Raw genomic sequence first — 14528 nt, 5'->3', positions numbered from 1 at the left:
TAGTTCACTCTGGGCAACCATCATTTTCTCCATGTTTTCCTCGACCTCACATTGCCTACACTTCGTGTCAGCCTCCTCTTCATTCACTTCTGCACTTGGGTCCATTTTCAAACTCACCCCGCATCCTGAACACTTTACAGTCTATTTAACTATGTCTTTCACGCAGCAATTGTCCTTGTGACTTGTCTCACTCGATACTTACGAAACATGATCCGTGCCCTACGAAAAAGAAAGTCTAAGCTCTACCACAAAAATTTGTGTGTTCAATGTACATGCACCTCCACCACGGGGTGGCAAAAGGAAAAAAAAACACAAAGGAACAAAAACACACACACACGCACAAACTAGTATATACCTGGTGACTGACTCCCGGGAAAGCCATACAATGTAATAAATGCTACAAAGGTTTTAACTGCTGCCTTATTAATCACAAAGGCAAGCTCAAAACGTGCAAAACCACTTATCTGCACAGTCGATCGGGAGCGCTCAAAAAACATGTACATCCACCGTGCCAGTCCGAACTGAACCTTTATTGTACTGTAGAGTGCCCCATGGCATACGGCGTTGCCGAAAAACACGCAATTGTAGTCGAGCGATTACCTCTCTCTACTTCGGTACGTGTGACATCAACCATTTTTTCTACAAGTAACGCCTTCTAGTGTCGTACCATTTGCATTTTTCAGTGTATAGTACAAGTACTACCCTCTATGGCTGGTTCAAGAATTAACGAGGGGCGGTTACCTACAACTGAGACGCACAAGCCATGCCATAAAGAGCTTCGCTCCTAAAAAAATAACCACGTGATGTTGTAGATTATGAAAAAAAAGTTTGAAGTGTTCATCACTCGTGGGCATGGTACGGTTTCATACGTACTAAGTGAACTACCTCGGCATGTGGACGTTGTTGACTTAAACTGGTCTCGGAGCTTTGGGGCACTATCTCGTAATTGACGTCACTGAGGCAGCGCACAACTTCGTAAGGTCCAAGGTAGCATCGCAATAGCTTCTCCTAGCGATAGTGAATGCAATAAGTGCAAAACCTATGACACCGTGAAATAGTAGTGTATTTTAAAGTCCCACTTACTCCCACAGAGGTCATGCGCCTCCCATTTTTCTTTTTTTAATAAAGGACTTTTCATCCATCTGAAAGCACACGATGTTGGACAGGTATCCACATTCACACATAGTCACCTGGTTGATAGTGGACGTTCCTGAGGTCTTGGTTGTAATGGCGAGTGTTGAGGTCGAACATCGTACGTTTGCCGAATACCTTCATATTGTTGCCAATGCCAACACAGAAACAGTGCCTCCTGATAGTGGAACTAGGAATGTCTGCTGGTCATAAAGGAAGCGAAGACTCACGTCTCCCGAGGGGTTCAACTATGGTGGGGAGCCAGTGGCTGCACAGTGGTCGAGTCGGGCTACAGGGACGGAAGGTGCCCTCTCCTAGCCAGTTTGCAAGCTTTTTCCTTCCAACATGCTCCGAGGTGACGGGCATTTCGGGTCTGATGTAGTAGAGCGGTGGTGCGTTATGAGTGCCTGGCACGTTCAGTGATTTCACCCACCAAGTTCGATGATGACTACCTACAACCATAGGGTTTCATACAATAACACCTAGAGAGGAATCTGGTGCTGGGATCGTGTACCTCTATTGGATTTATGGGAAGTACGTACAGGCTGCGGATTGGATAGGGTTAGCTAGCAAACTGTCAACCACGGAGGAAGGAAAGGTTTCCTTCCTCCGTGCTGTCAACAGACTTTTTCTACAGCTTCAGTTTTGTTCTTCGCGCAGCGGTGGTAGTGGGGTGCGGTAAGCATTGAAACGACGACTTTGTTGTTCAACGAGGCTGAAGAGCACTAGGTCTGACATTTGCTGCGACGTTGGAGCTTTACGAGTCGTATTTGACAGTAGTAGTCAATGTAGCATCGTCCATGCACCGCTGCGCATAGATGTAGTGTCTCATGCCACTGCAGGATATTAATTTCATCAAGTTCATGTTTTTTAATAAGTGCGTTTTGCATGAGCTCATTTATTATTGACTTCAAAATGATGACAAAGGTGAGTAGACGCACCGTCTTACTTCGCTGAGTCGACTTCACAACAAAACCAGAGGCGAGTTGGGGGCAGGGCACTTGGACAGACGCACCTGGCATCGAAGCAGACGAAATGTTGTCTTTCTCACTTAATACTGTATTGTTATTTCCATAAATAGATAATGTGTACTTTTGAGAGAAATACAAGCATGTTTTTTAGCAAGTGTTGTAACAAATATTTCATTATATCTTGATGCTAAATCTGGAACACAATGGCAGAGCAATGCATACCCTGATGGTTAAATTTGCCCTGGTTTCACTTTTGCCACCTCGTCACGAAAACTTTTTGCATAACTGAATGTAGGAACGGCGCAACCTAGAAGCAGTTACTTCATAACTACGGAAGCGAAAAAACAAGGACAGAAAAGAGCGCTGTTTTCTGTCCTTGTTTTTTTGCTTCCGTAGTTACGAAGTAACTACCTACTTCTAGGTTGCCCTGTTTCTACATCCTGTTATGTCCTAACAACTCGCCCAAGTTTTCACGCTTCATAACTCTTTGCAATTAAGGTTGCGTACAAATAAGTGAAGCAAGTTTCAATTAAATATAAGTTCATATCATATTGTTTTACACTCAGAAAATAAGCATCGCGAATCTCGAGAACGTAATCCATTCGAAGCGGATTCAAAGCCTTCTCATAATTCCCATAGAGGTACAAGGACCACTAGGAGCCCGTGTACACACTAGCGCCAGATTCCTTTTCCCGAAGTATTATATGAAACTCTATCTACAACTGTTTGCAACTTCAGTGATTTCTAAAAAGTAAGTACGCCGTGAGCTGGCACACACTACAACTTTGTATGATAAGCACTTGCCCCCAAGCGAAAAATTCAGTGGACACCGCCAAGAAACTACTCAGAGATATTATGCTGCCGGTCAAGGGCTGGGGCTACCATTCTGCAGACATCACAAACTCTCCAGTGAGTTTTTTCGGGGCGTCGTGCACGTCTCTCAAGACGAAACGCCTGAAACTGTGTGAAGTAAACTGAGTGCTGAACCGAATGTAGTGCCTGTGCACAAGCTGGGGGCCACTCCCGTTGCAGTGATCGCCTTCGTGGGAACCAAGGTGCCACGGACAGTGCTATACAGCTGCGAGTGACTCTCTATTTGCCCGTATAAGGAGACAGTGCCTGAATGCCCCCTTTGTGGAACAGTGGGCCATCGAGCAGATGCTTGCCCACAACCACAGCCTGGATACTGCATAACCTGTGGGTTCCAGGTACCTACTGCTACTCCTGATGGCCCAGCAGAACATTAATTCATTCCAAGCTGCCTCCTCTGCAGCGGCGGCCGCCAGACTGGAGCTCCCGGTTGTGCTGGGCAGTTCCGGAAGCCGATCAAGTCGGGTACTCTCGCGGCTCTTAACCGAAGACAGTGGAAGGGCAGAAACAGGCTCCTGCACTCAAGACAAGCCCCAGGAAAGCTGCTGAGCCAGAACCGAAGAAACCCCACGCTGGGCTCTCAACCAATGTACAGTATGGGACCCTCCAGTATCGAGGCCTCCTGCACTCAAGGTCGAGGACTTCTCACCCTTGACACCCGTCCAACCACAAGTGAGCAGTTTGGGTGTGGCAGTCTCCGGACCCTCCCCCTTTTCTGAGACTGCCCTACGGCAGCAAGTAGAGGAGTTCAAGCACCAGAACCAAATTTTAGCGTGCCAAATTCAGGAATTATAAGCCAAGCAAGTCAAGTCATCCGAGCCATGTGCAGGGAGCCGATGTCGAAGACGAGGATGACGGACCATTCGTTCCATCTCTCCTTACTAGCATCTCACAGCAGGGTGCGGACATGGTAGTTGGATCAGTTTCCATTGCCAGACAAAGCGGTTCCCTCGAGTCCCTGGAGCGTAAAACTGAGCAGTTCGAGGAGTGGGGGCAGCCCTCCCCAATCAAATTATGTCAAAAGTTCACGAGTCCTTCCAAGACGTGTTCATGACAGCATTAACGCAAGCCCTTCCTGAGTTCAGGTCTCCGACTCAGTGCTTAAAGCAATGCAGCCCCAAATTAGCACGCAAATTAAAACCACCGCTAAGTGCGACCCTCCACAGTTCAAATGCAAAACAGCCTCCTGTCAGGCCGTTGAAAAAGGCTTTTCAGGACCGAATCCCTGTGTGCCGGCGTAGCTCCTACCCGGGGCTGCATTAGCTCCAGGCCCGAGTCGATCATCAACACCATAAAATATATACACCATAAAAGAAATACAGGACCACTACAAACTTACAAAAATTTGAGATTATCCAGTGGAACTGCAGGGGCTTTAAAGTTAGGAAAAAATGATCACACCTAAACCTTCACTTGCAGTCCCTAGGATACATGCCAGCACTGCTTGTTTTGCAGAAGCCCGGCATAGACGTTAAATTCTCTGGCTACAGTACTTTTCAGGGGGACCCTCGTCATGCATCCTGGTGAATAAATCATATACCGCTATTCAGGTCGTTTCAAATTTGAGTACCGAACAAGAATACACAATGGTCAGAGTACTTCCTCTCAGACGATGTGACCCGTCAATGCATGTCCAAAACATATACTGCCCCCCACGAAAGCCGCGAGTAACTTTCAGTGAAATCTTTGTTCGCGCGGTCAAACTTAGCAGACAATCTTGCTAGGAAGCGCAGCTATCCTTACCAACTGGTCCGATACAATTGTTTATTTAGCAGACGAAGATCCTTTAGTAATTGTTGGGGACTTCCATGCTCCCAGCATTCACTGGGGCAATCACTATGAGAAGACCAGAGGATATAAGCTTGCAGGCCTTATCTCTACCCTTCGTTTCACGCTGTTCACAGACCAGGCATACCCCCCTTGAGTGTGGAACTCTGGTAACACGTGACACGTGTCCTGACCTCTCACTTGTAAAAATACTAGGGATGCTACCAGGGAGAACTTAGGCGATTCTCTCGGGAGTGATCACTGCCTACTCTGGATTACACTCCTAGAAAAGCCACCATGCAAAAATGGGGTCAAGCTAAGCTGATCAATTGGCATAAATTCCGCGATGAGGTGATTTCTCTCGTACTTTCTTGTAGTGGCTATGTGGAGTAGGTTAAGCACATACACAACATTCAGAAAAAACACGTTACTACACTACAGATCACTGAAGAGATCCCCGCAGTAGACACGCACTTTCTGCACTTGTGGGAGATGCGCATAAGTTTAATGAAACATTAGAAAAAACAGAGAATTAATAGAAAACTATGCACTCGCATAGCCCAACTCACAAAGCAGGCTGCAGCATATGCTGCCAAGCTATCAGATTCAAGTCGAATAGCCCGATGCGACGCCGCAGCTCATCAGATGACTCGAGGGGGACATGGCGCCTCTCTTGTAGTCTTATAGACCTGTCTCAAACGAGAGGGGAGATGCAAAAGCAGCTCCGGAGGGATCTGCATGGGTACCAAGCGACGACGGCTCAGCTCGCGGATATTCTGTGTGATAGATATCTCTGTCGTATGGAGTACCCAAATGGGCAAGCGTACACATACTCTGGGAAATCTAACCAGCACCTCGATGCCCATTTTCAGCTGCATGACCTGAAATCTGCCTTAGCTAAAATTCGCTGAGTTATGGCTTCAGGATGAGACCGCACAACAGTCAAACTGTTGACAAATCTCCCTCACACACCCTACCTTCAATTGTTACCACTGGTTACCACTGTTACCAATGGTTAATACATTAACCAGATTTGGGATGGATGTCCGCTTCCTCCTAAATGAAAAATATCACTTGTGACTTTTACCCCCAAAGCAGGCAAGGCTGTGAATATGAAAAATCTGAGGCCTATATCACTGACCTCATGCGCAGGAAAGCTGCTGGAGACAATGGTACGGGATTGTCTGTCTTCATACCTGGAGGGTAAGGGCTTCTTTGCAGGCACCATGTTTAGGTTTCGCCCACACGTCTGCACAGGATGTCCTCCTCCCGCTGCACAGGGATGTCATACAACCACAAAAATGCAATACAAGGACAAGGCCATCCTTGCCCTTGATCTGAAGGGGGCTTTCGATAATGTTATAGCAGCACAACACCCGCTAAAGCGGCGGACAGAATGCGAAGCAAGACGGATCGATACAGACTTTGGATTCATGAACCAAAGCCATATCGTAGCATCCTGGCTAACTTGAGTCCCACCGATTGCGGAGCTAGGACTTTCGCATATGTGAAAGATTTACTCTCCAAGTGCCAGGCTTTTCTTTGAATTGAGGACGATGAATATGGCCCGTACATGATAGGAACGCGAGGTACCCCTCAGGGAGCGGTGTTATCACTGCTCCTGTTCAACATAGCTATGATGCGCCTCTTAAGCCAACTGGCCCGGGCAGAAGGCACTCAACAGGCCGTATATTCTGATTATATTACAATTTGTACCACTGAGGGGAGCCTTATGTAAATGCAGGATCGCCTTCAGCGGGCCGCATCCATAGTCGAGGCGTATGCCAACGACTGTGGACTCCAGTGTGCTCTAACTAAATCACAGCTCCTGCATGTCAGAGCGAACGAAAAGATAACACAGGTATACACATATCTCTGTCTGGTGTTCCCATCATAGAGGTGCAGAAGATCCAGATTTTGGGCCTTTTCATTCACCACAGACTCAAATGAGACCTTATCACGAAGCTCAAGAGAATAGGCGAACAGGTAGGGCGCATGATCTACCATGTTGCCAACAAGTGGGGTGGTCTGCGAGGCAGGGATGCGCTTCAGCTCACCTATGCCTTCATGACAAGCCGGATCTTCTACGCCGTGCCATACCTTCACACTAACAAACAAGAACACGAAAGAACTGATGCCATTATCCACAAGGTTACAGAGAGGGCTCTGGATCTCCTGGTGGCTCCCACACAAAACTAAGGGTGTTGGGTGGGCTCAACTCCTACCAGAAGTTGCGGGAGGCGTAACTCATAAATCACTATATGCGACTTATGCAGACACCCCCCGGGCGCCGCCTGCTCAACCGCTTACACATTCAACACACTTGCACTTCAGAGGAGGCGGAGCGTACTCTTGAACTTTGGCGCCAAATGCTCTGGCTCTCTCCACTGCCTGCTAACATGGACATGCACACGCATGAAAGAAGGCGACAAGCGCGGGCTCGGACGCTTGAAAGCCAACATGGTTCCCAACCCAGTGTATACTACATAGACATAGCAAGGCCGACGACCAAGGGATTTTACACAGCTGCTGCAGTTCACCAGGGAATGCACGTCAACGGGCTCTCCTTCAGAGCACAAAATTCAGAGCGAGCGGAGGAAGTAGCAATAACGCTTGCTGTCGCAAATCGTGATTCGAAGACAATAATAGCAGAATAAAAAAAAAGCGTGTGCTCACTACCTAGCAGGGGAGATAATCCCCCTTAGCTAGCCATATTCTAATGAAACGGGCTGTCCCTGATCTAACCCCGAAAGACATAATTTGGGCTCCTGGCCGCCAGGGTTTATGAGGTAAAGAGGCTATTGATGCGGCCGACCGAGCGCTTACCCACTAGGCTCCTCAACCCAGCTCTTATGACTCCGAGGCCAATACACCGCTGCTGTGGTTCAGAGAAATTATTTCTTATTACTGAGACACTGACCTCCTTTTCCCAGCTCCTGCAAAGGGGCTGAATAAAAAGAATGAGTGAACTTTAAGGCGCCTGCAGAGAGGTGCTCAACTCTGTCCTGCAATTATCAAACACTACGACCCAAGCACAGATGTGCAATGCCCACACTATGGGAAAACCCCGAGACATCTTCCACATGGTGTGGGCATGTGCGAAAAATTCCCACCTGCAGTCTTCTGCCCATTCCCCGAGAGGCACGAGAGACTGCCCTCTTTAACTGCTCCTTGCTGGAGTCTCAACTCTGGCGAGACAGCACAAGTCAGGGCTTCGTCAAGCGTTGTCCAGGACAAGGGACTTTGACCATGTAGGGGGGTCATGATATGGCCCACAAATTTTTTTTAAGGCTAAGTGGTTTCATCTCTCTCCTATTATCATAGAATTTTTATAAAAAATCTGTACTTGTTAATGTTTAACTTCGCGTTTACATGACCATGTATGATCATCATTGCAAATTAACTTTTATTTATATGTAGTGAACCTTTGACATTGCATCCAAGATTGCATCCAAGAACCTTTGACATTGCATCCAAGCTTAGCCCCTTATGGCTGCAGCATCCCGAGAAAAATTTAGATGAAATGTCCTAAAATACACAGGTAGACCAAGCAGACACAGGCACCAAGCAACTTTTATTTGTTCAGTGGACATAGTACCAAAATGCAACACTTTACTTTGCTGGCCAGGGTTAACTGCCTTGCATTGCATGAACAAAAGTGCTCACAAGGAAGAGACTGCTTCCAAGTCAATATACAGACACACAACACTCTAGGTAAAAGTATTAAATAGAACTTGGACAATAGTGTGCATTCACAGGAAATATATGTGGAAATGCTTGCTCAAAACATTTGCAACACACACACAAAAAAACAGGGCAGTTTGGCCCTTTTTGTAACCTAGATGAGTATCGACAGCCATATCCAGGAATAGATGTAAAGTACATAACACAAAAGAAAGCTGCTAAAGGCACTCCATAGTGTATAAATTGATAACTAGTGTCCTGTTCAGTGGCTCAAGACATCATTAAAACAAGCAACATAAAAGCAGTTAGCATACTCAACTTTTATTAATTATATAGTCTGCACTACACACTGTTGAATATACAAAATATCCAACATAATTCTTGCTATAGCTTAGGTTCAGTAAACTGCACAGATCCTGAACAGATTAGATGTTGGGTATAAAGGGTTAGCATTCATTTGTAACGTGCACACAATTCAAGTCGATTTTAGTTATGTACACAACCTTCATATAATCATGTATATACAGATGTACATGCCAGAGAAATTAAATATTTCTAACAAAGAAAGACTTGTAGGCCTACTAATGAACACAGTAAAAAATATATGTATATCTATGTGTATATGTGTGTGTGTGTGTATATATATATATATATATATACATAAATAACAGTAAAAAGAGGCCAGTAACCAAACTCAAAAACTTTATCTGTGCATACAAGAACACAGGTGAAACAACAAAGTGTAGAAAGAGTCCCTTGAAATGCTGACCCACCAGGAAAGAGTTCTGCAGAGAACACAGCAACTAAAGTTCCTGCTGCCACACAGCGTAGGACATGAGCGAATGGAGGTAGGGGTAGGGTTATTGCTCAGCTTCTGTAAGTGAAGGAAATTGCTTTCATCTAATAGCCCTGTCAGAATCTGCAGTGGGGCCCTGGGGCAGGATTGGTGGGATGTACCAGCACTTCTTAAAAAAAAAAAGAGAGGGAAAGAATAAGAAGGAGGAAGAGAAGAAACAGTAAAAAAAAAGCTCCTACTTTTCCTAAGAGATAGGAAAAAAATTTAACCACTTAGACTGTGCCATGGGTGCTGATGAACCACAAAAATGCCAGCACACATCAAGCCCTCACAGCACATTGATGAGGTCCCCACATCAAACAGTGCTAAGGCACACACTACAAAAAAACTAAGGTTATGCCTTCTTGTCATTTGGCACAAGCCAGAAAACCATGCCCCAGCTAGTGGGGGGAAAAAAAAAGAGCTGGAAGAAACAAAAGGCAGGAGGAATGAGGGGGTGGGGGCACACGTGTACACTTCCTGGTGCCTGAACACAATACCGCGCTGCCACAGAATCAAGAAAAAGATGGGGGCATCCAGAGTGGGGAAATAGGACAACCGTGCTCCGGGGACAAAAAAGAAAAAGACTAATGTCCTAAAAGTGATCAAAGTCATCCCATGAACAATCATCAGTAGTAGTGTTGCCCATATCCCACGAGTGGCGGCCCAATTCAACAGTCGGTTGGCCCACCTCGACTGTGTGGCAGCCCGCGTCTGCTGTGTGGCGGCCTGCGTCAGCTGTGTGGCGGCCTGCGTCAGCTGTGTGGCGGCCCGCACCAGCTGTGTGGCGGCCCGCGCCAGCTGTGTGACGGCCCGCGCCAGCTGTGTAGCGGCCCGTGTCAGCTGTGTAGCGGCCTGTGTCGGCTGTGTGACGGCCCATCTCACCAGTGCGGCGGCCTCGACCTGTGCCACCTTGGTTGTAATGACGGGGCCGGCCCCCACCACCATATCCACCCCGGCTGCCGCCACGGTCTGGCCCTCCATAGCGCGAGTCATCCGAACGACGACCGCGGCCGCCACGAGGGTAGTTGCCTGAACGAGGGCCACCAGGTGACTGGCCAGTGTTGTTGCCATGATAGCTATTGGTGTACACTTTCGGAGAACGGCCATCTGAGGCACGATTATAACCACCACCTCCCTGCATGAAACGAGCATCTTATCAACCAGCCAAATCAATAATTTGAAATGTACAATTTCTGTGTATATTTAATAAAAGGGAGAAGGCTAGTTGATATGGCTCCACAATTTAAAAAATAGGTAGTATGAAACAATGATAGAGCAGTACACAAGCCACCACATATGCTCACTTGCAACTCACAGTTTGTCAAAAGAAAAATATTAGAAGGCCGGCAAAGCTAACTGTGCAGTCGCCATGAGTGAGCACTTCCCACTTTATAAAAATCAGAATACAGAGAAAACTAAGAAGCCACAGCAGAAGCATCAACACAACAAAAAGATAAAAAAAAACATGTCACAGTTATGCCCGATGTGCAGAAGTGCTTAAAGTCTTCAAAGCCACAAGTTTTTGTTTAGGAAGTGCTGTGTTTTTTTTTTAAATGCTGCAAATAAAGTCAACAGGATATTCACTGCAGTTCACAAGAAACCTGACAAGAATCAACAGCCAAAAATTAATGTAGTAATAAGCACCAGAAAAGTATTTGTTCAATATTCAAGAAGCATATTATGAGAGAGTACTCCAGAGTAACCGGAATGGACTACTGTGCTGTGCACTTCTCCTGCAAGGCAAGCATCGTGCAGCTCCTTTCAAGTTAATTGCATCCAGTGACTTCCCTGTCGAATGTTTTCTTTAGATTCAGTGTGCATCTTGTGTTCTGCGACGACTGACTTTACCCTATCTTTACTAAAGGCAAGCTGTCCTTACCTACACAGTTTCCACAAATACTACAAAAAAAACGAGCTAGGCTCATCCCCCTTGAAACAAGCATTTGGGGGCACTGCACTTAGACTACCTTGATTAATATTGCTCTGTTCTCTGTACAAAAAAGGAAAAAGCCCACATTTGCCAATGTTTCCTGAAATAACAGCTTTTAGTTGTCTTGAGTTTGTGGCATCAGCTAGAAGTAGCAGCATAGTTGCTCTAAATCATCAGATTCGGACGACCACTGCATTTTGATGCATCAACAGAGGACGTTCACAGATGTAACCAGCTCCGATCGGCATGTCCAAGGCTTGTTTTTAGAGATTCATGCCCCTGCGCAAGATTTCTTTAATTTCAAAGGTATTTCCTTCCTCAAAGACTGGAGAGAATAGGGCACTTCTCATTCTAGAGTGCAGCGACACCCATATTATGCACATCTTCAAATAAATAAATAAATGAACCTTTAACATGGCACCTTGCAAATGAAGTACCTTTGAATAGTTTTTTACATTTAAAGATATGTAGAATGAAACAGACAAATAAATAGGTATTCTTGTATTGTTTTCGGCTTTAATAAGAAAAAACAACTCTGTAGAGAAGGGTAAAGAAGCCCACAACACTTTTTAAGCACGGTCAGAAAACGCTGCCGATTGGTAGTCGATAGGCTTGTGCGAATATTCGAATGCTTTGAATATTCGAACGAGTAGTGGAGTATTCAAATTAACTTCGATTCCAAATTTAAATTATTGAAAATTTCAAAGTATTCCCATAATCCCCATGTAACCACCTGTAAAAATGGTTTCACTGCAGTATAGGAGTGCTAAACGGCAAAAGCACCCATTCAAAAGAAATCCACTTTGCCGCGAATCTCTTTTTCAAATTTAAAAGGGCCCTGAAACAGTTATTGAGCATGAACACTGCTGATAGGTAGTCGAGGCTACCAAGAATAGGCAAGGCAAATATAGCACAGTACACCAGCCTGAAATTTACAACGAATTCTCAAAGTCAGCTTAACATTGTTGACTTCCCCCGGCAAATGACACTACAAGCTAAAAAATCGCTTGTCACAGCCATTGGCTGGACATGAACATGGCACGCCTTGTCGCTACTGGGGCTGCCGTGGGAGGCCTCCGCTTGTCCACGCATACACAGCGATGTTCCGTGCAGGGAATTTTTGCCTGTCATTTAGAGCCAACGAGAAAGCTGGAATATTCTAGATATTGCAGGGAATTTCAGGAATGGTTAAATCCTATGACGACTTATAATTAGCAGTCATGGTGCACCTTCATCTGTTGTAATCAGTTCCAGCGCATGCACCACACAAGCAGAGCCCTCGAGATTTGTTTGATATTTACGCGGAGTGATTTCTAGCTCACTATTGGTGTTAAACTTGAAGCTTACAATGTGCAGCGTACTAACAGTATCTGAATTAATAAAGCGATGCTTTTGTGGTGTGGCAGTGGAGAGGCAAGTCCCGATTTAAAAAGTCCCAGCACCTCAGACATGTGTAATTATAGACTGTGTGTGCGTTGATGGGGGCAGAAATTAGTACTGCTGTGCAAAAAAATATGCTGGAAATTTTGTCAATGTTTGCAGAAAAAAATCCCCAAAATAGGAAATTTTCATGTCTCTGAATGGGAATTCTTCTGCCTAGTACGGAACATCACTGCACGTATGTGCGGGATCGCAATGAAGGGCCGCGTATTTGAAGAAAAAAAAAATAAAAGAGGAAAAGTGCTCAAGGTCAGGAGGGACGAATGACGTTTTTCCTTTGCTTCGAGCTTTTCGTCAGAACGAGAAGAGAGAATTCAGTTGCAGTGTGCAACAAATATTTGGAACTCCACTCACACTGGACTGATTCTAAAAATTTTCCAGTCGTAAATTCGCAAGGCAATAAGCTTCTCTAGAGGCTCCATGGCTACTTAATAAAGTAGTGCGGGGGTCCTTTGAATGAACATGTTGCCCTCAAATCAATTCATAATTTTATTATGCTTAAAAGCTTGTTTTGACGGCTTACATGCTCCAAGTATAATAAATTTTAAAACATTACATATTTTACAGGTTACCCCCAGCATCCTACTGAAACTCTAATCCCGCTACTACTCAAGGTTGTTTCAACTTCCTTTGAACGAAAAAAAAAAAAAGTCGCAGATTTGCCCAAAGGCGAAGTAATGAACGCAATATCAACAAATTGGACGGTTGATTGATTGATTGATTTGTGGGGTTCAACGTCTCAAAACCACCATACGATTATGTTATGACAGACTCCATAGTGGAGGGCTCTGGAATCAAATTGGGAGGTCACGCTCAGAATGGAAAGCAGATCGAAACGTTCCCCGCGTTTCTCACACACAAATGACGCATGCAACGTGCTCACAGGTACAGAGGAAGAGGAACGCGAATAAGCATCTCGATTGTTACTTTGCTGTTTCTGAAAAGCACGCTCTTTTTGCAAACGGAGACTGTGCACGATTGAAGTGAGCTTTGTGCGCCCAGTAACTACAACAGAATCGTTCCGGTGAAAGCTTTAGGACAGCCAAGACATAAGATGCTCCTAACCGCGTGATAAGGGTGTGAGAGTATGCGTTCAGGGGTTTATAACCACCCACTCCCCTCCGCGAGGCAAAGTACAAGGGGGAAATGAAGGCACGCGCCACCGTGCGCTCACTGCGCCACCTTGCTATTAATGCCGAAAACGCGATAGCTCCCTTCAGAGATGCCCATCACCAGCGGTAAGTAGTAGATATATATGGCTTGCCGTTTGAGCGCTGAAGGACGTGCTTCTCTGTAGCTCAGTGCTTAATGCCGCGCATTCACAACTTGGAGGTTCCAGTTTGATTCTGCGCGCCGAAGTCTTTCTTGGAATTTTTTCGTTTTCATGTTTTCATATATATAGACATGTATACATATATGGTACATGAAATCGATGCCTATGCCGACGACGGTGGCAAAATCCAGCCGAGAGTGCCCACATAATTGCCATCACAATAAAAGACATTTGCATAGAGCCCCTATTTCAAGTAAAAAATATTGTGCAGGTTAGTTAGGTCATGATACGTACTCCAAATTCTTTTCATGTCCAATACATACCATTAAAATTCGACTCGAAATTATTAGACCAAAAGCACATGGCCTGAATTTACAATAAATTCTCAAAGTCAGCTAAAAATTGCTTTCTCTTCTCTAGACAAATGAGGGAACAAGCTAAAAAATCGCTCATCACAGCCACTATACCAGCAATCGGCTGATTTGAGCATGACGCTAGGCTGTTACTGGACCTGCGGCGGAAGGCCGCTACTTGTCCACGTGTGTGCATGCAATTGCACTAAAAAGCAGAGTATTCAGGGGAAAGGGGAAAAACAAAAAAGTGAAAAGTGTTCAAGCTCCTGAG

General features: G+C 45.4%; 1 protein-coding gene and 1 long non-coding RNA gene across 5 annotated transcripts in view; one reads left to right on the top strand and one right to left on the bottom strand.

The window, feature by feature from the left end:
• Positions 1-1799: 1799 nt before the first annotated feature.
• LOC142775239 (uncharacterized) overlaps positions 1800-14528 on the top strand; it is a 28244-nt gene continuing 15515 nt past the window's right edge. For both annotated transcript variants that reach the window (XR_012886712.1, XR_012886711.1), the window contains exon 1: positions 1800-3644. This is a non-coding gene — a long non-coding RNA (uncharacterized LOC142775239). The remainder of the gene's footprint in view (positions 3645-14528) is intronic.
• The window catches only part of LOC119176034 (spermatogenesis-associated serine-rich protein 2), a 48124-nt gene continuing 41890 nt past the window's right edge, over positions 8295-14528 (bottom strand). For all 3 annotated transcript variants that reach the window (XM_075876591.1, XM_075876592.1, XM_037427144.2), the window contains one exon: positions 8295-10396. In XM_075876591.1, coding sequence (XP_075732706.1) covers positions 9854-10396 — 543 coding nt within the window. In that variant the 3' untranslated portion in view covers positions 8295-9853. The remainder of the gene's footprint in view (positions 10397-14528) is intronic.

Source organism: Rhipicephalus microplus, chromosome X (assembly GCF_043290135.1).
Source record: "Rhipicephalus microplus isolate Deutch F79 chromosome X, USDA_Rmic, whole genome shotgun sequence".
Taxonomy (NCBI): Eukaryota; Metazoa; Arthropoda; class Arachnida; order Ixodida; family Ixodidae; genus Rhipicephalus; species Rhipicephalus microplus.
This window is presented reverse-complemented; position numbering and strand designations above follow the sequence as displayed.